The sequence below is a fragment of the Nicotiana tabacum genome, chromosome 3 (assembly GCF_000715075.1).
Source record: "Nicotiana tabacum cultivar K326 chromosome 3, ASM71507v2, whole genome shotgun sequence".
Classification (NCBI taxonomy): Eukaryota; Viridiplantae; Streptophyta; class Magnoliopsida; order Solanales; family Solanaceae; genus Nicotiana; species Nicotiana tabacum.
The window spans coordinates 31,347,619-31,372,510 of record NC_134082.1 but is presented as its reverse complement, the minus strand read 5'-3'; the positions used below and the strand labels follow the sequence as shown (position 1 = coordinate 31,372,510).

Sequence of the window (24,892 nt, the reverse complement as noted above, 5' to 3'; positions counted from 1 at the left end):
AGGAGTTTATCACCCACTTGAATTGGATAAATATTTTTTACTCAGATTTGATTATTATTTGTGATTCCATCCTTGATTTGGTTTTTTCTTGGTGAATATAAGTGAGAAATTTGGGGATTTTGGCAAATGTAAAATAAGGATTTGAATCCCGATTCAGAGTCGAATTTAGATGAAACATGTATATTTGGACTCATATTCGATTGGGTGATTGGAATTTGTGACTTTTGTTGGATTCTAGGAGCGGGCCTATATTGACTTTTTGGTTGACTTTTTGATATTTGATAAATATTAGGGCTTTGTTAATTGAAATCAATTTCTATAGTTGTGTTTGTTGTTATTGCATTTTTAGCTAGATTTGACCTATTCGGAGGCTGATTTGAGAGGCAAGGGCTTTTTAGAGTATTAATTTGGCTTATTTGAGGTAGGTATCTTGCCTAAACTTGTGTGGGAGGAATATCCCTTAGAATTCGTCCTTAATTGTTTATTTGTGTTATATGAAAAGTGACGTGTACATAAGGTGACGAGCGTGTACACGGGTGCTATAAGGGGCTTATGACCGGATTAGACATTAGTATATTATTATGCCTTAATTTGTCCATTTACTTTATATGAAGCATGATTTATTCACTTTGTGACTACATCATCACAAATGCTACAATTGATTTAGCCATAGTCATGCTTTATACATTGAATACCCATCCACATTTTTATGTTATTGTCATGTCCTTGTGTACTTTGTGATAAGTTGTGAGCTTATATCTTTGATGAAACCTTGGTATTATTGTTTTGTGATAATTGTAGCATATATGGACATGTTGAGCGGATTGATTTGGGGGTGTCAGCTTGAGGTCTTTGGTGTGCGATTATGTCTATTGTTGTGCTCCTGGGGCGAAATAAAGGTGGCGTTATCTCGGGTTGCCCATGTGGTAAAATAAGGGTGGTGATATGCACATGTGGCGAAATAAGAAGGGCATTTTTATTATTATGTGCACATGCAACAAAAATAAGGGTGACATTATTGATGATGTTCTGTGATGATTTGGGGGTGTCTTTCTTGATGTTATTTATGTGTTGAAAAGGGGTTGATATTCAGATCATATGCGTGTTTTCTTAAAACTCTGTCTTGTATTTTAAATGAGTTGTTAGTTGAATTTGACATACTTTTATATGCCCATTTCTATTATATGATTTGTTAACCAAGGTGGATTCTTCTACATTGAGTTGTTATCATATGTTTTAACTAGATTTTTGGTACAATTTTTCCATTACATATTATATTGCCAGTTATTGATATATTGCACAGGTTTATTTGACTAGTAAGCATCATGTGACTTGAACCTCGTTACTATTTTATCGAGGTACTCTTGATACTTACTAGATACTTAATGTGGTGTACTCATACTACATTTTTGCATATTTTTGTGCAAATTTAGGTGTTGGTGGCAGCGGATCCTGAGAGTGAAAGCTAGCATTGTTCATGAGGATTCAAGGTAGAGCTGCATGTTGTTGCAATCCCTTGGAATCTCATCTCTCTTATTAATACTGCTATTTTTATATCAACAATATTGTATTTTGAGATATCCTTATGTGTTCAGTTAGAGCTGATAACTCTGTACTACCTAGTCCTTGGGAGATGTTTGAGTATTGCCATTTTGGCTGTTGTTAACTCTATTTCTGCTTTCATATTAAATTCTACTTTATTATATCGTGTTTTGTTGATTTCAATATTGTAAGTGATCGACTTACCTTTTTTAGAGACTATGTGTCATCATAACCCATATGGTGGGATTTGGGTCGTGATACACGTGAGTTTGAAGAATGCTTTTGCTTATTTGTAAAACACTTTAGCAGGGTGCTTTGTTTTTCTTTCTTCTTTGTGCTTGAGATGTGCAAAACTTTGAAAGTACATTAGGCTCCCTTTTATCAACAGGTTCCGCATCTAGTGACATATACCTTTATGTGAATATAATAATTTAATCTAAGTTTAAAGAAACTATAATGGATTCAGAACAACAGGATTTACCTTGCCCTTTTTTTCTTTCTTAAATGAAAATCAAAAACAACCTCACATATATCAACATGGTCACAAAAGCTCCTCACAAGCTGAAGCAGTGATGGACAAATGTTCGGGGGGTACATGAGAATGAGATTAGAAGGCATATGGGGCATTGACTGCACTATTAAAGGTATGAGACAACATGGTATTGACAAGGTTGTTGACTGAATGTTGGGACCCGATTAAGGTGACTTTCAACAACAACAACATATCTAGTAAAATACCACTAGTGGGGTCAGGGGACACTATAAGAAAAAGCCTTATTAGGGACCAGCATTTAGCGACAAGTTCTAAGTATGATCCTTAAAAGTGTACTTATAGGGATGAGAATTATTTTGGTCTTTAAAATGTAATTTTATCTTTTAAATACATGACCAGACTTATAGCCCGTTTGGCCAAGCTGCAAAAATCAGCTTATTTTGAGAAGTGCTTTTTTCAAAAGTGTTTTTCTCAAAAGTACTTTTGGTGAGAAGCAGTTTGTGTTTGGCTAATTAGTTTGAAATCACTTCTGAGCAGCAATTAGTGTTTGACCAAGCTTTAAAAAACTGCTTCTAAGTGTATTTTTCTCAAAAGTGCTTCTCAAAAAAGTGCTTTTGGAGAGAAGCTACTTTTTCTGCTTCTCCAAAACTGCTTCTGCTTCTCCTCAAAAACACTTTTTTTCCTTCCAGAAGCTTGGCCAAACACCTCAATTTTTGGCCAAAAGTGCTTTTGACAAAAAAAAAAGGCACTTTTGGCCAAACAGGCTATTAATATGTCCTTTTCACCCGTCTTTTCCTCCCACTCACTCCCTCTTAGTTAGTGGTCAATTTCAACGGGATAGGGGCGCGAAATTGACGAAAACTAAAGTTAAAAGAAAAAAGAAGTAAATCTCCAAAAATTTCATGTTAATCCCTCCAAATTATCTTTCACCCTAAAATCCCTCCAATACGCTAAAATCCTTAAGAGTTGGCCGCAAAACTTCATCAAAATACACAAGGTTGCAAAGAACTGAGAAGGTAGGTTAGTGTCTAAAATTCATCACTCTCTAAGAGACTTTACACAAATTTTACCATTGGATTATCCACCTAAAAAGGGGTAAGTTTAATTTCTGTCTCTTTAATCTATTCAGTTTCTTTTTTCTTCTTCATGCTTTTTTTTCCCGATTAAATCAGAAATCAAAAAAAGGGTTCTGCAATTTTTTGTTTCTTTAGTTGTTTTCTGCAATTGGCTATTTTGAATACTGATTTTTCTTCTGTGAGTGATAAAAGTAAGATTATTAGGTTTAAAATTGGGTGATCTTTGTTGTGTGAGGAGAAATTTGTACAAAAGAAGGGTTGTATGGTTGCTCGTAAAATCATCGGACATCAGAGAATGTCAAATACCCTAGAACTAAAATTTCATAAAAAATGGGTATTGGTTGCTCGTATTAGGACTACAATATGATATATAATTTGATTCATCATATCCCAACATTTAGTCATGGAATATATTCTACTTTTTTTGTATTTCAAGCAAATGGGGCTCAAATGTGAGTAATGATAAGGCAAAGAGAAACCAGCCACGCAAAGGCTGCAAACACCGGGTATACCGGCTTGCCATGCCAAGATACAGGTCAGTTAATCGCTCAATGCCCGAATTGGTTATCCCAGATATAGAAACACCATCCTCACTACCTCTTCATGTACTTTTCATCAACATGGAAAAAATAAAATACACATTTACACAAGTGTCTATCTTATTGAGTGTAAGTACCCCTATTCAATGACTCTTTCCCGACTTATGTAGCACTTATGAATAACTTCATATCTGAAAGCTAATTTTCATTAAGTTTCAGTTGAATTAATATCATTAAAGTTGGGCATTAGAAACCTTTAACTTCTTTAAGTGTCTATCTTGTGCAAACTAAAGTTTGTTAAACACTAGATAATTTAGCCTATCAAACCCATATAGATTACTATGACACTAGATTGTGCATGACCATTAGGATATTTTTTTAATTTGCATCATATTCTAATCAACAAGTTCTTAGTTAATGATATAATACATACTGGAGAGTAATTCATGTGCTTTAGCTCTCACACATTGTTACGTGCGATTTTGAGTCATAAAACTTGTATATTTGTTATAGGCTTATAGCTACCACCTAAATTAATTAGTACATCAAAAACTTTACTCGGGAGATGTTATCTTCTACTCATTTAATGTGCAATCATATATTTCTTTTTCTGGCTTATATTTGTGAATGGATATTTATAGACTTACTTGGAGACTTACTGCTTCCAACTTGTGTCCGTATGTTATGAGTGATTCTGGATATGTGTAATAGCTCTAATTGGCAAAAAGGATGACTGGCAGAAGAGAAGGAGCATTGAGGTTGATGGTATGCTGCACTTATGTTGTTTCTTATGCAAGAGCTTCTCAGATGTCTATAGCATTGAAGTCGCCTGTGTAATTTCAGCCTACCATATGGTTGGTACAAATTTGCATTGAATCAAGATGAAAATAAATATGGGGTACCCCAAGAATATTGACAGGTATTCAGATGTCTATAGTATTGCATGTTCTGCTGGCGTAGCTACTGCTGGTGCAACAATTGATGATGTAGCTACTGCTAGTGCTTGTTCTATGTTTTAAATTCATAAAATTGAAATAAAGATAAGGTATATACTAAACTTTGGTCAAATTAATTCAAGCCTCATTTTAGAACTATGTCGATCCTAAAACAATTGAGAAACATGTGTGTTTGGTTAATTGAACATGTTCTTTACTTTTAGTTATTATGGGATATGATAAAAATTTCTCTATATGCTTTGTAGGCTCAAATCCAGGAATTGGTGCAGTCTGAACCATCACTTCCTAGAATAGAGATTGTAGAAAAATATTTTGGACCTCAAAGTGATAGTCATGTATTTGGTTTTGGGGGTGGATTAAAGGCGAAAGATTTGACTGGTGGAACTGCCTCAAAAACCAAATTATTGGCTAAGCTACGTTCAACTGAAAATAAAAACCAGTCTTTAAAGGATCGTTTGTCTAACTTTGAAAATGAAATGAGAGAACTTAAGCAAATAAAAGAATTAGTATTAGTGTAACAAACTAATTTCCTACCTCCAGTTCAGGAGAATGATTATTCGGATCCTTGATGATACCAAGTGAGTAACAACTTACCTGAAACCTCAATTTATTTTGTTGATTTAAGTGTATTAAGTGTATGTTATTATATATCATTTGCAGAATTTCTTCTTCTATTAATTCTGAATTTGGTGGTCGATAACCCATACTGGTTGTTCAAAGTGACAATTGGGATGAAAAAACTTCTCTTAAGCTTTGTGATATGCTGAAAGAGCTTAGACCAGCTGACTCAGTGACTGCTTTGACAGTGCCCCCAAAACTCCATGGAGAGAGATGAGCTTAAATCAGCTCACTTGGTGGATTACGTGTTAACAAAGCCTCTTCGGCCAAGTGTGTTAATTTCATGCTTTCAAGAAACCCTTGGCTTCGGAAACAAGAGGCATATAAAAAGGGGGAAACTTCCAACTCGTGGAAGTCTGTTAAAGGGCATACATATCCTGGGGATAGATGATAATGTTGTAAACAGAAGAGTGGCAGAAGGTGCTCTCAAAAAGTATAGAGCTATATCAACCTGTGTGGATAGTAGGAAGGCTGCTTTGGCACTTTTCATGCCACCACATAAGTATGATACTTGCTTTATGGATCTCCAAATGCCATAAATGGAAGGGTAAATACTTAATTTGTTTCTTGATCATTCTTATCATCATATATAGTTGTTCTGTGTGCATATAAACTAATAAAATTAAAGGGATCAGGGTGGCTTTTTGTGGGCTAAAGAAAAAGCTAATGCTATATTCTTGAGAACACCTGCATTCTTATGAGTTGGGATATGAATTGCTTCAATGCCTTTGCTGTGTCCTATAATTGAGATAAAGAACTCAATGATTACCTCTGCTTGCCTTGGTGAACAAGTTTTGTTACTTGATTGTTGAATTTTATACTTGTCCTTTAGAACATTATCCCTCAGCTTATTGGTTTTGCCAATATTAGCAATAACAGCAGATATTATTCAAGCAACAGATGCAGAGTGCATGAAGTGTGGGATGGATTATTATGTGGCAAAATCATTTGAAGAAGGGCAACTTTATTCAGCAATCGCCCACTTCTTTGTGTGTGGTTGATTAGGAGGTGTTTCAAGTAACTATATAATACAGGTACTTGTTGAGGTTCCGCCTGATGGTTTAATTTAATTTGGTTGTGAAAAAATTCCTCAGTTGCCTGAATGTCCGATTAATACATTTCTACGTCGGCAGTGGATGGAGGACCTTGGCTGCTCAAATGACTGATAGTTGGTTCGTAATGTTGCTGCTGGATAATGTAGCAGATTCAGAGCAAATACATCTATAATGACTTATGTGGTAATTCCCTACCTATATATACCAGCTTCGGTTTCATACTTGATCTGTTTGACACATTGAGAACTTTCTTGTTTAATATTGGATGAACTCAAAATAGGAAATAAAGTCTACTACTGCAATAACATATAATAACATTTAGTTATTTCCATGCAATGATTCCTAAATTGCCAATAAACAATCAAGAGAATAGCTAGAGGATACACAAGTTTTACTTTTCCAGACTTTAGCTTACCATCAAAATATAAACATCAAGAACAAAAGTAAATGCCTACGAATATCCAAGTATATGAATATATATTCTAGGTTCTCTTCTCATAAGCAAGGATAGGAACAGGTGAATGGTAGTTCATCTGCTACTGTTGCTTTTTTATTTTGACATCTTTTATTCATTTTCTAAGCTAGAGCTACGTTGGGTCTATTTCTAGAGAGGTCTCTATCACCCAAATTATGCACTTTTATACCTACTAAACTTACTGTTCTTTTTGTCAATTCCCATACCTACTAGATCTATTGTTCTTCTCCTCTACCGTAATTTAGATATTAAAATAATACCACATGCTTCAGAATAATGAGTGCACATGATATCTTACGCGAATATCACATAGTATGCATGTTTTTCGCCTCGATAATGGCGTAGTTCACGGAGAAAATCAGTGAGATCTATTAGGCTTAAGCTGACAATATGTATCATGAACTTGGCTATGATAAAATTATGACAAACCAATCTAAGTTAATAAGATGAAAGGGAACAATGGTGTCTAGCCATTAACTTTCTGTTGCTTCTTTTTTCTTTGTTATTTTTATAATCTTCTGTCTACCCCTGATTTTGTTCCATCTACACTGTTATATATAGTTTTTCTAACTGAAATTTCTTATTTCTTCTACATGTTTTCAATATTGAAGTTTACTAGAAGCAAATTTTTGACGACATACAGATTAACCATCATTTTGCTAGGAATTTCAAGAAAATTTTACATTACAATCGCGGGATATTAGTGATATGTAGTTTTTTGCTAAATGTTTATGAACACAGTATATTATTTTTTAATTAAAAGAAATCCCACCTTTATTTACTTTTATTTTTAAAATTCCAACTTTAATTACTTTATCTTATTTAAAATCCCACTTTTTATTTTTTTAAAAGAGAATCTCACTTTATTTAACTTTTCTTTAAAAAACAAACCACTATCTTTTCTTTTTCTTTTAAAAATGCTACTTTCAATTACTTTAAATTTTTTAAATTTTCAGATACCTTTATATTTATTTTTTAATTCCAACCTTCTTTTACTTTTAAATTTTTTAAAAATTTCCACAAAACTTTTTATTTTTTTAAAATTTTCTACATTCTTTTACTTTTTTTTAAAAAAAAAAGAGAATTTCACCTATTTTTACTTTTATATTTTTTTTATTCAATACTTCCCTTTTTCTTATTTTTTTAAATCATTCCCGAAATTATTATATATTTTTAAAAAAAATAAAAAAAAAATAAAAAAAAATTAAAATAAAATATTTTCGGATTTTTTATATATAAAAAAAACAAAAAATAAAACTATTAATAGTGATAATTCACCTTTTATTTTTTATTTTTTTGGTTTGTTTTGTGTTGGACAAAAATGAAGAAGGGGTGTTGGGTTAATGGAGTGGACCGGGTCGTGGGGAAAGTTGGGCAATTATTTGGGCCTGTGGTTTGAAATTGAAGAAGTGGCCCAATCTGATTTTTCTTTGTATTTTTGTTCTGTTTTCTTCTTTTATTTTTCTAAAACTAAATTATAAAAGTACTTAAATTATTATTAAGAACTAAATTAAGTTATAAAAGCGCAAATTAACTTCCAATAACAATTAACGCACAATTAAGTAATAATTAAGCATAAAATTGTTCATTTGGACATTAAATTCTAAAAATGCAAAAGATGCCTATTTTTGTAAGTTTTAATTTTTGTAAACAAATTTAATTACTAACAATTGTAGAATTAAATCCTACATGCAAAAATGCGACATATTTTGTATTTTTTATTAATCAAATAAACATGCATAGACAAACATACAAATAGTTACACAAAATATCACAAAATATCACAAAAAATTGCACACCAAGAAAAATTATTTTATTTTTGAATTTTTTGGGAGTAATTCTCATATATGGCAAAAATCACGTGCTTACACACCCCAAGGTGATACACTGGGCCTAACAAACCCCTTCGCTAACAACTCATCAAGCTGCTCCTTCAACTCCTTCAACTCTTTAGGAGACATATGGTACGGTGGAATGGATATAGGTTGGGTGCATGGATCCAAATCAATACAGAAATCAATATCACGATCTGGTGGCATGCCAGGGAGATCAGAAGGAAACACATCAGCAAACTCTCGAACTACTAGAACCGAATCAATCGTCGAAGACTCTGCAGTGGTATCCCGAACATAAGCCAAATACACCAAACACCCCTTCTCAACCATTTGCCGAGCCTTCAGGAAAGAGATAACCCGACTAGACGTATCAACTGTGGAACCCTTCCACTCTAACCTCGGCAACCCTGGAATCGCTAGTGAAACAATCTTGGCATGGAAATCTTGGACGGCGTGATATGGAGATAACCAATCCATGCCCAAGATGACCTCAAAGTCTATCATATCAAGCAATAGGAGATCCGCTCTAGTATCGAAACCATAGAATGTGACCACACAGGACCGGTAGATCCAATCCACAACCACAGAATCGCCCACAGGAGTGGACACATGAACAGGAGTGCCCAAAGGCTCAGGAGAAATAACCAAGAAACGAGCAAACAGAGATGATACATATGAATAAGTAGACCCTGGATCAAATAATACCGAAGCATCTCTACCGCCGACAGAAATAATACCTGTGATGACGGCATCTGAGGCCAATGCATCTGGCCTGGCCGGAAGGGCGTAGAATCTGGCTGGAGCGTCGGCTGGCTGGCCTCCACCTGACTGAGCAGTAGCTGGCTGACCTCTCCCTGCCTGGCCTCCACCTCTAGGATGGCCCCTACCATTCTACCATCTACCTCTAGGTGGCGGGCAGCCGGTGCTGAAATCATAGGCTGCTGGCCCTGCTGCACTGCCTTGCCCTAAAACCTGGGGTAGTATCTCTTCATATGACCAAGGTCCCCTCACCCGAAACAACCCCGTGGTGTGATGGCCTACTGCCCTGATGGCTAACCCTGATGGCATGTAGACCTACTAGAAGAAGCCTGAATAGTCAGTGGACTGTATGAACTCTCCGGCATAGCACTGAAATAAGAATCAGAAGAACCCTGAGGACCTAAATATCCATCGGAGGAACCCTGAATAGCTGGTGAGCGATAAGAACTCTCTAGCATGGCGCTGAAATAGGGGCGCATTGGAGCACCCCGAGCATGTGATGGTGCTAAATATGGGGGCCTGCTAGGCTATCCCTTCGCAAACTGACCTCTGCCCCTAGTCGGGGCACCTCTGAACTCTCCGGAGAATCTAGCCCTCTTATCTTGCTGCATCTGCTCCCTACCCCTCAAACGGTTGCCCTCAAACCTCCGAGTAATCTCCACTACTAACTGATAAGGAGTCCTCATCTCCATCTCTCGGGCCATGTTGGCCTTGATGCTAGAATGCAACCCTGCAACAAACCTCCGTACCCTCTCTACATCAGTAGGAAGTATCATCAATGCATGGCGGGATAGCTCAAAAAACCTCACATCATAATCGGTCACAGTCATCTGACCCTGTTCAAGCTGCTCAAACTGATATCGCAGCGCTTCCCTCTCAGAGGGTGGAATATACCTGTCTAGAAACAACTGCGTGAACTAACTCCAAGTGATAGGAGGAGAACCTGCTGGTCTGCCCAAAACATAAACATAGGACTGCATCTACGGGCCCTGGCCTCTAGCTGAAAAGTAGTGAAGTCAACCCCATGCGACTCAAATATCCTCATGTTGTGCAGTTTGTCCCTGCACCTATCAATGAAATCCTGGGCATCCTCATGACGCTCACCCCCGAAGATAAGAGAGTGAAGTCTAGTCCATCTATCCAATAATTTCTGCGGGTCGCCATCCATAGTTGGTCTGGGCTGGGGCACCACTACAGTAATTGGCTGAGCCCCATCTATGGGTAGTGCACCCGGAGTCTGATACACTGTAGCTACATGACCATGAGCCTGAGCAGTAGGGGTCTGTGCTCCCCTCCTGCCTGTGATGTAGCTGGATCTACTGGAAATAAACCAGCCTGAGTCATGGTATTCATGAATCATAGCATACGACCCATGACCTTTTGGAATCCCGATGCTGTCATAAAGTCCGCTAGGGTAGGCTCAGCTGTGGGCACCTCACCTTACTCCTAGATGATAGGATCTCCCGCAGGATCTGCTGGTGGTGCTACTGGGATAGCTCTGGGATGCCCTCATCCCCTACCTCGGGCCGGTGCCCTCCCCCGGCCTCTGCCTCGGCCTCTAGCAATGGGGGGAGCAGCTCCTCCCAGGTTTGGGACATCAGTTGTCTGTGTCCTCACCATCTGTGAGAGAATAGAAGGGGGAAATTTAGTATATTAACCAGTGCACGATAGGAAATGAACAAAGAGTAGCTTTTCCTAACACCATATAGCCTCTCGAAAATAAATACAGACGTCTCCGTACCGTTCGCAAGACTCTATTAGGTTTGCCCATGACTTGTGAGACCTACGTGAACCTAGTGCTTTGATACCATGTTGTCACGATCCATTTCCATAATAGGTCGTGATGGTGCCCAACACCATTGTAAGGCAAGCCAACGCGGAAATACAATTAAGTTCTTATTTTTACATTTGCCAAAATAAGTGCAGCAATTTCTTAAGTTAAAGTTTAAACCAGAAACGATCAGTAATGTGCCAAGAAAATAGTTATACAATCCCAAAATAATATTCTACTAATGTGTATGCCAAGACCTGGTGTCACAAGTAGTGGGCAACTAGTAGAATGTAAAAAAGAATAGATCTATCCTACTGTCCGAGATAGAATAGACAACAAAATTAAAGAAAGACTCCATCAAGCTGCTGAACGGCACAGGAAGGGAGCATCTCACTATGGAAGTCTCGAACTATGAATTAGGGGCGTGCACCAGACTGATAGCCAGATGTACCTACCTCAGATCCTATACAATTAAGTACAGAAGTGTAGTATGAGTACATAAACAACATGTACCCAGCAAGTATCCCGTCTAATCTCGAAGAAGTAGAGACGAGAGGTCGACTTGATACTTACTAGGGTCAAATAATATAATAAAGTGTTATTCAAAACATGGGAGTCACAAGTATTTAACAGTTTGTAGCAAGAGGTAGTAAGTCATAGTCTCAACAATTTTGCAGTTAGCCATTCACATTTCAAATATTTAGCAGCACAAGTCATGGATAAGATTTCACACAGATATTATGCGCACATTATGTCGAGGTCAACGGCCCAATCCAACAGAAAATAAACTGTGCACTGCCATAGGGTCGAATGGGGCAAACCATAGATGCATCTATTTCTACTGAGGCAATCGTCCCGATCCACAAATATCAATTTATATCAAGAAAACACATGATGGCGCATTTATTTTCAAACAATTTCATACAAGTGTCCAACAAGTGTATACGTTAGCTTGTATTCCTTTCCAAGTCTCTTGCATATCCTAAGTGATCACATTAGCAAGAAAATATAGAGACATTCACAAATATAGCATGATACGGGTCCTAGACTACCCGAACAATTAACATAATAGTAGCTACGCACGGACTCTCATCACCTAGTGCGTACGTAGCCCCCGCATTTAGTAGCAAATTACTCAATTATTACACCTATGGGGACAATTCCCTCTTACAAGGTTAGAAAGGAGACTTACCTCGCTCCAAAGTGCACTTCCAATACCAAGAATGAGCCCAAACCCCAATTTGGAGCCGAACGATCCAAAACTAGTTAAATGAGGTAGGAACTAGTTAATATAAGCTCACAAGATCGTATTCTAGCTATTTAAGAAATTTCCCAACCTTAAACACAAGTTTCCTAAAATCCGATCACGGGCCCACGGGCCCGGATTCCGAAATTTTTCGAAGGAAGTTGTTCTCTATAACCTAAGGATCAAAACCTTAGGTTTTCACTCAAATCCCATGATTTTCACTAATTTTGGTGTGTTAATCTACCCAAAACCCAAGTATTAAACTCACATTAAGTAGGAATAACTTGCCTCACAATGCTAGGTTGAAATCCTCTCTTTGAAAGCTCCCAAATCGCCCAAGTGTAGAAGTGAAATGAAATAAATTGCCTAAGTCCCATTTTTAAAAGTTGTGTCCAGGCCTTTGATGTCGCATTTTCGACACCAGGCTCGCAAATGCAAAGTCGCAGTTGCGACAATATGTTCGCAAATGCGAACTGGGCCTCCCTCTGCCTTGATCGCAATTGCGATAGAGGGGTCGCTAATGCGGACCCTGCTGGGTTCGCAAATGCAAAGCAAAAGTCGCAAATGCGACCACTACCCCTCAACAGGTTTCATCACAAATTAGATTTTAACCTCGCAATTGTGATCAATATCTCGAAATTGCGAGATCTGCAGTAGCAGCAAAAACACCAAAACACTGGTGTGCTTTTCTACTCCCAACCCATGCCCGAAACTCACCCAAGCCCTCGGATCTCCACTCCGAACACTCACACTAGTCCAACAACATTGTACAAACTTGCTTGAGCGATCAAATCACCGAAATAACACCTAAAACCACGGATTCAACACCAAAACGCATGAATTCCTTAAGAAAATTTGAATTTCTCTCTTTACAACCGGACGTCCGAATCATGTCAAATCAGTCTCGTTTCTCACCAAATTTCATAGACAAGACTAAAATATTATATTGGACTTGTACTGAGCTCTGAAACCAACATACGGGCCCGATACCAACATGATCAAGCATTATTCCTTTTCATTAAATCGTTAGAATTTAAATTTAACAATTTCTAATAAAAATTCATTACTCGGGATAGGGACCTCGAAATTCAATTCTAGGCATACGACTAGGTCCTATATTTTCCCACGGACCCTCCGGGACCGTCAAAACACGAATCCGGGTCCATTTTCTAAAAATGTTGACCAAAATCAACCTTAGCCTTTTAAGAAAATTTTAAGGAATCAAATGAGCATATTTCAAGCCAAACTCTTCCAAATCTCAAACCAACCATCCCCGCAGGTTCTAAATTAGTTAAAGCAAGCGCAAAAAGTTTTATTTAGGGGAACAGGGTTCTAAAAGCAAAACGACTAGTCGGGTCGTTACATTCTCCGAGTTAGCTCGTTATGCGATTTGGTTGGTTCCTACAGATAGAGAGAGGATTAGGAGGTTTTTTGATGGCCTCACTTATCAGCTTCGTATTCTGATGACCAGGGAGAGGGTGACTGGTGATAGTTTCGAGGAGGTTGTGGATATTGCCTGTGAGATTGAGTCTGTTCGTCGTCAGGAGTGAGAGGAGAGGGAGGCCAAGAGACCTCGAGGATCTGGTAGTTATAGTGGTGCTCCATCGAGAGGTTAGTTTCAGCACGGTAGAGGCCATCCATTCAGGCATGCTCAGCCAGCTCGCCTAGGTTATCGTAGGGATTCATCGAGTCATGGTTTTCATAGTTCTCATCTGGGCCAATCATCACTTAGTGCCTTCCAACTCAGAGTTTGTCCCGTGCTCCATTAGTTTAGGGTTCTTCTATGCCAAGTGCATCTGTTAGTCACTCCGGTGCAAGGGGTTCCCTTCAGTCCCCCCTTATCCAGCACTTGGGATTTGTTATGAGTGTGGAGAGATAGGCCATATGTGGAGGCAGTGTCCTCGTCATCTTGCAGGTTCATCTTAGCAGAGGGGTCAATCATTGGCTTTAGCGCCAGTTACTTCACCACTACTCGCCCAGCCAGCTAGGGGTGGAGGTCAGTCAGCTAGGGGTTTCCCTAGAGGGGGAGGTCGATTAGGTGGCAGTCAGGCCCGTTTCTATGCACTTCCAGCTAGACCCGATGCTATTGCTTTCGATGCTGTAATTACAGGTATTGTTTCAGTCTGCCACAGAGATGCCTCTGTATTATTTAATCTCGGTTCCACATTTTCTTATGTGTCATCATACTTTTCTCGTTATTTGGGTATGCCCCATGAGTCTCTTGTTTCACCTATTCATGTATCTACCCGGTGGGCGATACTGTTGTTGTAGACTGTGTGTACCGCTCGTGTGTGGTGACTATTGGGGGTCTGGAGACCCGAGTGAACCTTTTATTATTGTGTATGGTGGATTTCGATGTCATTTTGGGCATAGATTGGTTATCTCCATGTCGTGCTATTCTGGACTGTCATGCTAAGACAATCACATTGGCTATACCAGGTGTGCCACGGATTGAGTGGCGAGGTGTGACTGATTATGTTCCCAATAGAGTGATCTCATTCTTGAAAGCCCAGCGTATGTTTGGGAAGGATTGTCTTTCGTATTTAGCCTTTGTGATAGATGTCGGTGTTGAGACTCCCACTATTAATTCTATTCCAATTGTGAGGGATTTTCCCGATGTGTTTCCTATAGACCTTCCGGGCATGCCACTGGACAGGGATATTGATTTTGGTATTGACTTTGTATCGGGCACTCAGCCTATTTCTATTCTGTCGTATCGTATGACACCAGCGGAGTTGAAGGAGCTAAAGGAGCAGCTTCAGGAACTCCTTGAAAAGGGGCTCATTCGGCCTAGTGTGTCACCTTGGGGTGCGCCAGTTCTATTTGTGAAGAAGAAAGATGGCACTATGAGGATATGCATTGATTATAGGCAATTGAACAAGGTAACAATTAAGAACAAGTATCCTTTGCCTCGCATTGATGATTTATTCGACCAGCTTCAGGGAGCAAGAGTGTTCTCCAAGATTGATCTTAGTTCAGGTTATCACTAGATGAAGATCAGGGACTCGAATATTCTTAAGACAGCTTTCAGGACCCGATATGGTCATTATGAGTTCTTGGTTTGGTGGGTCATTATCGCTAGTGTGTTCAGGGATTCTCATCTATCGCATCGCCCTTAACCAGGTTGACTCAGAAAGGTGCTTCATTTGTATGGTCGGATGAGTGTGAGGAGAGCTTTTAGAAGCTCAAGACAGCTTTGACTATAGCTCTAGTGTTAGTTTTGCCATCAGCTTTAGGTTCATATACCGTGTATTGTGATGCTTCAAGAGTTAGTATTAGGTGTGTATTGATGCAGGAGGGTAGAGTTATCTCTTATGCTTCTCGTCAGTTGAAGCTTCATGAGAAGAACTACCCTGTTCATGATTTGGAGTTAGCTGTCATAGTTCACGCGTTGAAGATTTGGAGGCATAATCTGTATGGTGTGTCTTGTGAGGTGTTTACTGATCATCGTAGCCTCCAGCACTTGTTCAAGCAGAAGGATTTTAACTTGAGGCAGCGGAGATGGTTGGAGTTGCTAAAGGATTATGATATCACTATATTATACCATTCGGGGAAGGCCAATGTGGTGGCTGATGCTTTGAGCCGAAAGGCGGTGAGTATGGGGAGTTTGTCATATATTCCAGTTGGGAAGATACCTCTTGCAGTTGATGTTCAGGCCTTGGACAATCGATTCGTGAGGTTAGATATTTCAGAGCCCAGTCGGGTATTGGCTTGTGTGGTTCTCGGTCTTCCTTATATGATCGCATCAGAGAGCGCCAGTATGATGATCCGCATTTTCTTGTCCTTAAGGATAGAATTTAGCATGATGATTCCAGAGATGTGACCATTGGTGATGATCGAGTGTTGAGGATGTAGGGCCGGATATGTGTGCCCAATGTGGATGGGCTTCGGGAGTTGATTCTGGAGGAGGCCCACAGCTCGCGGTATTCCATTCATCCGGGTGCTGTGAAGATATATCAGGATTTGAGGCAGCATTATTGGTGGAGAAGAATGAAGAAAGATACTGTGGGATTTGTAGCTCGGTGTCTCAATTGTCAGCAGGTGAAATAGGAGATCGAACTCTTGGGAGATACAGAGTAGATATCCTCACCTGTTTGAGGCTTTAGGTACGTTTCTTGACTCGTTCAAAGACAAACGTTTGTTTAAGTTGGGGAGGATGTGACGACCCAGCCAATCGTCTTATGAGTTACTGCTCAGTTTCCCCCATTTCTGCTTCTTATTGTTTTGTCTATCGGTTCTATAGGTGATCGGGTTGGTTGGCTCGGGTTCGGGAAGGATTTGGTAAGGTTTGAGACATTTAGTCTCTTTTGAGGAAGCTTAAGTTGAAAAATTCAACCGGATGTTGACTTATGTGTTAGAGGGATCGGATGTGAATTCTGATGGTTCGGATAACTTTGGGAGGTGATTTGGGACTTAGGAGCATGATCGGAATGTGTTTTGGAGGTCCGGAGTAGATTTAGGCTTGAATTGGCGAAATTGGATTTTTGGCGCTTTCCGGTTGATAGGTGAGATTTTGATATAGGGGTCAGAATGGAATTAAGAGAGTTGCAGTAGTTCTGTTCTGTCATTTGGGATGTGTGTGCAAAATTTCAGGTCATTCGGACGTGGTTTGGTTGGTTTTTTGATCAAAAGCGGAATTCGGAAGATTTTGAAAACTTAGGCTTGAATCTGATGTGTTTTGGTTGATTCGATGTTGTTTGAGGTGTTTTGAAGATTGGTATAAGTTTGAATAAGGTTTTGGGATATGTTGGTGCTTTTGGTTGAGGTTCTGGGGGCCTCGGGGTGATATCGGATGGTTGACGGAGAGTTTGAGATTTTGTTGAAGCTGCAGATTTTCTGCTTCTAGTATTTCTGCACCTGCGGATTGGGGACCGTAGGTGCGATGCCGCAGATGCGAGAAGGGAGGTCGCAAAAGAGGAAAGTGGATGGGAGGCTATGACCGTAGAAGCGGTTGGTGAACCGCACCTGCAATGGCGTAGGTGCAGCTGGTGCATCGCAGATGCGGAAAGCTGGAGGATAAGTGAAAACCGCACAAGCAGCTCTTGGACCGCAAAAGTGGTACAGATGCGGTGGATTGACTGCAGATGTGAAAATGCCTGGGCTAGAAAGTATAAATTGTTTCCTTCGCAATTTTTGAGCTATTCCACCATTTTTAAGTCGGCTTTGGAGCTTTTTGGACGATTTTGAAGAAGGATTTCAAGGGAACTTCATTGAGGTAAGGATTTTGGACCTAAAACTCATCCCTATGGTATAATTTCACGGATTAGAGCTATAATTAATGGAATTTAAGGGTTAAAATTGGGGGGAAACTAGGGCTTGGTATTGGAGACCTAGACTTGAGGATTTGAGGGACCATTTGTGGTCGGATTTTTGGTACTTTTGATATGTATGAACTCGTGGGGAGATAAGGAATCCATTGATGTGAATTTTATTGAATTTTGAGACGTGGGCCCGGGGGTCGGGTTTTGGTAATTTTGGGATTTAAGTTGTAAATTGATTATTTTCACTTGGGCTCGTCCCCTTAGCATATTTTGATATCGTGATTCTGATTTTGGATAGATTCAACGCGAGTAGAAGCCGATTCGAGGGGTAAAGACGTCGTGGGCTAGAGTTTAGACCGGATTGAGGTGACTAGTGATTGTAAATGATGTCCTGAGGGTATGAAACCCTGGATTGCACATTGTTGTGTTATTTTGAAGTGACACACATGCTAGATGACAAGCGTGGAGTCATGAACTGTTGGGGATTGTGACTTAGTCCGTCCCGAATGACTATTTTACCGCGTACTTGAATGAAAACTATTTGTTATCATCATGTTTTGGGCTGAATGCCATAATTGGGCCTCGTGCCAACTATTTGAACCGTTAGGGGATTTCTATTGATATTTCCTCACTGTTTTGACTTTATACTTAAACTCAGTCATGCTATATTCTACTGTTTTTCATAACTCAGCCATGTTTACTCTGCTTTAACACTTAAATGATATTTTGGGCTGAGCACTATGTTTTACTATTGCCCGAGTGGCTGTGAGATTCTGACTGAGTAAGTTCGAGGGCCTATGTTGTGAGGAAACACTGATTATGATTGTGAGGTTGAGGGCCTGAGATATGTATGCCACGAGGTGGCTTGTTGACCTGAGGCCGAGGGCCTAGTGATGATGCCATGAGATGGCTTGATATTGCGCTTGGGCAGAAAGGGGCCCCTCCAGGAGTTTGCTCACCCCTAGTGAGCGCGGGGCACCCATTGTGATGTGAGATATAGCCCGAGGGGCTGGTAACATTGTGCCCGAGGGGCAATTCTTTATGTGCTTATCTGTCTTATTTGTCTATCATTTACCTGTTTAATTGTTGAATAGGCATTTCATGAAGTTTAAACTGAACTTATATGATTTTACACATCTTTACTGAATCACTGTTCTTACCTGTTTTACTGCTTCATTATAACCTGTGATATGCCTTACATGTTTGCATATCTCTCAGTCGTTTATTTTTTATTATTACTCACTGAGTTAGAGTACTCACTTTACTCTCTGCAACCTGTGTGCAGATTCAGGCGCATCTGGTCCCGCTACCGAGTGTTGATCCTTTCTAGCTCAGGCGGATCCGAAGATTCTCTAGATAGCTGCCGGCGTTCGCAGCCCAGAGTTTCTTCCCTTATCTTATTTCTCTTTATTTTAGATTTGTATTGAACTCTGTAGACTTTCTTGTCTTATTCCAGATTTTTAGATGCTCATGACTAGTGACACCCCGATATCGGGTTGTGTTGGGTTTATCTTCTGCAACTGTACTGTTAACTGTTCTCTTTTGGATTAATTATCATGTTTTAGACTTAATTTTTAATGTTTGATTGCTTAAAACTGAAATGGGAAGTGTCGGCTGGCCTTGTCTTCACGAGAGGCGCCATCACGATCGGGTTTAGGTTTAGGGTCGTGACATGAACGGTTTACTCTGTTGAAAACTAAACTCATAGATATTCAATTTGGTAGGTAGATCATCCCGTAATTCCATGTACATTGGGCCTATCCAACTATTAGAGTTTCCAACAGAGTAAACCGTTCATTGATACAACATTGGAGTAGAGAGATATTCACATTTTTGCGGGACTGCGCAGAGTGGTAGGTGACATGTAGGTGCATCACCTACTTGCCAAAATGAGAGGCCTCAATTAAAAGCTCCAAAATCAGCCAAGAAGGGACTTTTAAGGGCTTATCAACTCAATTATTTCATCCATCTTTCAGACCAAGAAAACCATATTGAACCCCTGCAACTCCTCCCCAAAAATCCCACACAAACCCTAGGTTATTTTGGGTGTTACGATGTGATTCTAGTGCCGAAACACCCAGACAGCTTGCTAGTTTCCCTTTCTTCTTCTTGTAGCTGCATTGGGGGACTGATTTTGGATGAAGAAGGTCTAGATTTCATGAGTTATACTCAGTCCAAGGTAAATTTATGCTTCTCCTTCCACTATCTATGCTTTTACGATTATAACTCGATCGTAAAGACTAGACCTAGCGAGTTTCGAAAGAGTGGTATGTTGTTTGTTGTTGCATCATTGTTGGTTGGTTGTAAACTTATGTTTAAGTTGAATTCATAGTTGGTTTATTGGATAAGTGGCCTAATTATGTATTGTTGGTTGTATTTCTCAATTTGAAAGAAAAGACAAGGCGAAACATGTTTTAGTAACTAAAAAATCAATTTTGAGTTGACAAATTTGTGGGACTATTTTGTGGGTTGTTTTATATTGTTGTTGGGTTGTCTCTTTTGCTACTATTTTTATGGATTTTGGGAGGAGAAAGGGTACCACATAATGGCAGGATGGTTTGCTGGTCGTTCGTCATAACATTTTCGGATTATTTGACAATATTATGGTTGTCATTTTGTTTATGAAGTGATAGGGGTATGTTGGGCTGTTTTTTGGTATTTTGTGATGGATATTAGGTTGGAAAATGATGTATATATGTTATTGTTGTGTTCATGTTGTTGTTGGTGTTATGTCGAATTGGGAGGAAGTAAAGATCATAGGGGAGATGCTGCCCGTTTTATTATAAAATAAGTTTGTCGTTCGTTGTGCGATCGTTATACCTTTCATAACTTGATGATAGTATTGTTATTATTGTTGTAGATTAAGGTGTAACGAGACAAGTTTAACATGGTTATTGGATAGATTGTGATAAGGTATGTTAAAGCTAAATCTTTCCTTCATTTTGGCATGATCTCGTAACTACATGTGTTTGATAACGAGATATAAGGAGATGTTCATATTCTTGAACTTATGTGCATTATCATAGTCGCATAAGTTACAATATCCTTCCTTATACAGACTTTATATTGAGTTAAGTATTGTCTTCTTCCAGTCAAGAGAGTTGAAGGTATATATATATATATATATATATATATATATATATATATATATACAGTATTATAGTATTTTCACCACAATCGAGCTATAATCGGTGGGCGGGCCCCTATTGGGCAATTACAGTATTTTTACCACCATCGAGCTATAATCAGTGGGCAGGCCCCTATTGGGCAACTTCCAATCAGATGGTAAGCTATATACCGAGCCTATTGCGACCGAGCGCCTATGATCGAGCCCAGAATGGCTGAGATACAGAGGTAAGTTATATAGATCCAGTTCATGATCCTCCTCCTTGATTGGACCAATGTTTAAAGAATTTTTTCCTAGTGATTGGACCAATTATTTGTAATGTGGTCAGAAACGAATCATCATTGAACTTCAAATATTTAGCAATTTCTTCAGGATTCAATGGTACTAAAATAACTTACGTCTATCTTTTGTAAAAGAATAGGTATTATGGTATCTCTCATGTTTAGCGCACCTATCATACACCCATGGCCTTCCAAGTAATAAGTGAAAAGCATCCATCTTCACCACATCACAGCAAATCTGGTCTTTATACGTCTTACCAATAGAAAAAGATACTAGGCATTGACGAGTTACCTCTAAACTATCAACATATTCAACTTCAATGTCGTAAGGATATCGATGAAGTTTTGTTGACAAGCCAAGTTTTGTAACCGTCTCTTTAGAAATCATATTTATATAACTCTCACGATCAATGATCATGATCGGCATAGTGAGCCTCAACATTTTCATTTGATCTTCCGAAGTGTGGATATTCTCATCATTTTGAGTCAAGGCTTGCTCAAGTCCTCAAGTGAAAAGTTGTGCTTCTCCTCATTTTCAAGAATGGCCTACACCATGAGCATCATCTTCTCATTTTGAGCATTTGAAAGTTCTTGATTTGGAACAAGTTCCAAAGAAGGATTTTCGGCTTCAACCTCTAAGAAAGATTCTTGGTTATCATTCACTTCCGAGGCTTTTTGGACCTCTAAAGCTTCAAGCATTTCTCCCATTTGTGAGTGAAACCTTTCAAGCGCCAAATCATTTTGGAGACTATTTTCCAAAAGCTCCTCCAAGGCACTTTGCTCTTTGTTTCCTCCTTCAAGTAGGCATTCTAACATGAGCGTGAACTTTCCATTTTGACCATGCTCAATTTCTTCCACCTCCATATCCCTATAAATTTCATCACAAAAAGTAGAATCATCATAGCGGGGGTTTGGGGACGGGAAGGACAAATAAGTACAATACTCCTAATGACCATTTTGACGACCGCGCTTATCACAAATACTCCACTCATGGGTTTGACATTATGCGCACAATCTGCCCCTGGGAGAATTTAAATAATTTTTCCACGAGTGTGGTCCTCAACAATAAGGACAAGGGTCATCAAAGTACGAACAACTACCATCCGACCAATTTTCATTACATGATGCCATTTATTTAAAAATTAAGAAAATAAACAAGAAACAAACAAGAAAAATAGACCAAGGTAAGAAAGATAATTACACAAATATTCACAACTTTAGACCAAAACACTTACGCTTATTTCTCAAACAACCTAAATACGCCAAATTGTTCCCTGGCAATGGCGCCAATTTTGATGATGTCCAAATCTACTACTAAAAAGTAAATGGAAACGGTCGCATGCAATATAATTTACCCAACTATGAGTCGGGGTCGAATCCTACAGAGAACAATATGTAGGCGATTAGGAATGTAAGAGAATTATCACTTGTTATGCAATGCCAAACACTTAGAAGGGTGATTGTGAAAATATTATAGCTAAATGCGGAAATGTAAACTAACCTAGAAATCAAGTAAAATGGCCAATGGCTACAAGTATGGATACACAGGGAATTATACTCAACGATCCAATGTATTTCACGATTTTACAAATATGAGCGAGTTTATGTTAATTAGCCTCGGGTAATAATTCTATATTAGCTTCTTCCAAAGACTAATAAGACTTCCTAATTTAATTATCCCTAAATCAATTAAGAGATTAAGCACACCCGATTATGGCTACAAGTAGTTCAATCCTATCCCTAGGTAGAATCTATAAAATGAGGATTAAAGTCTCAAGTTCTTGTTAATTAATCTTTCCCAACACCAAATAATCTTTCCCAAAATTAATTCGAAGTTAATGGGCGAATCCTAGGATTAGCTAATCCCTTTGGAAACATTAAAGAACAAGAATAATTAAAATAATAATAACTCACTTCATAAAAGATAAAAAAACATTCAATACATAAGCACAACAAGATATTTAATCCACACTTTAAACATGAATATTTCCATAAACAAGATTCAAGTGTTGGAATAAATACTATACATTTAGATATACAATACAAAGCAAGAAAATGAAGAAATGAACATAAATGGGTAAGAAATTCTCAACCAAAAGCTTCAAATCCTCAAGACCAAAGTGTGTGTGCAAGAACCCTAGTTCCAAAACTTGTTCTCTCTAGTCTAAAGACTGAAAATAAGCGAAAGATGAGCTAGGTCGTGTATTTGTGGGTTTGGAATGGAGAAAATATGATTTACCAAAATTACCCATACCTGAAGCTCGTTGACCGCACCTGCGGAAGAATCCTCGAAGGAGCAGCTCCGCAAAAGCTGACATCCAATCATAGGTGTGAAGCCTGTGTAGAATTCCCTTCTCCACAAATACGGACCTATACTCGCAGATGTGAGCTCCGCAAGTGCGAATAATTGACCGCAGATGCGGTCCCAGTGCCTGGTAGCCAATTTTCGTAGATATGGCCTCTCCCCTCGTAGATGCAATATCGCAGATGCATACAGTATTCCGCAGGTGCGAAATCACTGAAGGATTTTGCACTTTTGTTACTCTTTTTTCTCAATTCCGCTTCAATTGACTTCAAATCTATTCATGACATCATTTACCTGAAAATCTAGCAATGCACACTATAAATCACCTCATTTTATAATAAAAGGACACAAAAACTAATGAAAAGAAACTAGAATAAATGGTAAAATCACCACTCGTTAGTGGACTATGTCTATCGCTCTTTTTTGGTCACTATTGGGGATTACAAGAGTAGGGTTGATCTTTTGTTGCTTAATATGGTGGATTTTGATGTGACTTTGGGTATTGATTGGCTATCTCCGTATCATGCTATTCTTGATTTTTTTCCCTAAGACCGTGACGTTGGCTTTGCCGGGATTGCCGAGGTTGGAGTGGAGAAGTTCCTTGAGTCATGTTCCTAGTAGAGTGTTATCTTTTCTGAAGTCTCAATGGATGGTTGATAAGGGGTGCTTGGCATACTTGGACTTTGTTAGAGATGTGAGTGATGACACTCCCACGGTTAATCCAGTCCTTGTGGTGAGTGAGTTTTCAGATGTGTTCCCGAGAGACCTACCGTGCATACCACCCAATAGGGATATTGATTTTAGTATTGACTAGGTGTCGGTCACTCCGCTCATATCTATTCCACTATACCACATGGCTCCAGAAAAATTGAAGTGATTAAAGGAACAGTTATAGGAATTGCTAGATAAAGGTTTCATCAGGCCAAGCGTGTCACCTTGGGGTGCTCTGGTTCTATTTGTAAAGAAGAAGGATGGATCGATGAGGATGTGCATTGACTACAGGCAATTGAACATGGTTACTATCAAGAACAAATATCCTTTATTGCGTATTTATGATTTATTTGATCAGCTTTAGGGTGCGAGAGTATTCTCAAAGATTGATTTGAGATCAAGATATCATCAGTTGAAGATCAGGGCTTCATATATTCGTTAGACGACTTTCATGACCTATTACGGGCAATATGAGTCATGTCTTTTAACGCTACTAAGATCAGAGTTGGCCTAGACCTTCTACCGCTACTAAAATCAGGAGTTTCCTGGGTATGGCTAGGAATTAACGCCGCTTTGTGGTAGGTTTCTCATTTATTACGGCTCTATACAACAGGTTGACTCAGAAGGGTGCCCAACTCAGGTGGTCTAATTCGTGTGAGGAGAGCTTTCAGAAGCTCAAGATTGCCTTGACTACAGCTCCAGTTCTGGGTTTGCCTTCGGCATCGGGTTCATATATAGTCTACTATGATGTTTCATAGGTTGGAATTGGGTGTGTGTTGATGGAGGATGGTAGGTGATTGTATATGCTTCGCGTTAGTTGAAGCCCTATCAGAAGAACTATC

General features: G+C 39.0%; 1 protein-coding gene across 33 annotated transcripts; it reads left to right on the top strand.

Annotated features, from left to right (window-relative positions):
- Positions 1 to 2,910: 2,910 nt before the first annotated feature.
- Positions 2,911 to 19,097, top strand: LOC107827199 (histidine kinase 2-like). 33 transcript variants are annotated; one of them, XM_075249324.1, is made up of 7 exons: positions 2,915 to 3,051; positions 3,548 to 3,646; positions 4,391 to 4,415; positions 5,413 to 5,771; positions 6,095 to 6,258; positions 6,358 to 6,462; positions 18,912 to 19,097. In XM_075249324.1, exons 2-4 carry the CDS (start codon positions 3,633 to 3,635, stop codon positions 5,761 to 5,763), a joined length of 390 nt encoding a protein of 129 aa, XP_075105425.1. In that variant the 5' UTR covers positions 2,915 to 3,051; positions 3,548 to 3,632; the 3' UTR covers positions 5,764 to 5,771; positions 6,095 to 6,258; positions 6,358 to 6,462; positions 18,912 to 19,097. The 33 variants fall into 33 exon arrangements, 4 of the variants coding, with proteins under 4 accessions (XP_075105425.1, XP_075105426.1, XP_075105427.1 ...); XM_075249325.1 differs by having other exon boundaries at positions 2,934 to 3,055; XR_012707435.1 differs by adding an exon at positions 4,852 to 5,184 and having other exon boundaries at positions 2,935 to 3,130; positions 3,548 to 4,569; positions 5,267 to 5,771.
- Positions 19,098 to 24,892: the final 5,795 nt, after the last annotated feature.

What these genes read in the sequence shown, in the direction of transcription:
- LOC107827199 (XM_075249324.1), top strand. An exon ending in AAGGAGCATTGAGGTTGATG is followed by an intron (nt 4,416 to 5,412) that starts GTATGCTGCACT and finishes CTGCTTTGACAG; the next exon opens with TGCCCCCAAAACTCCATGGA.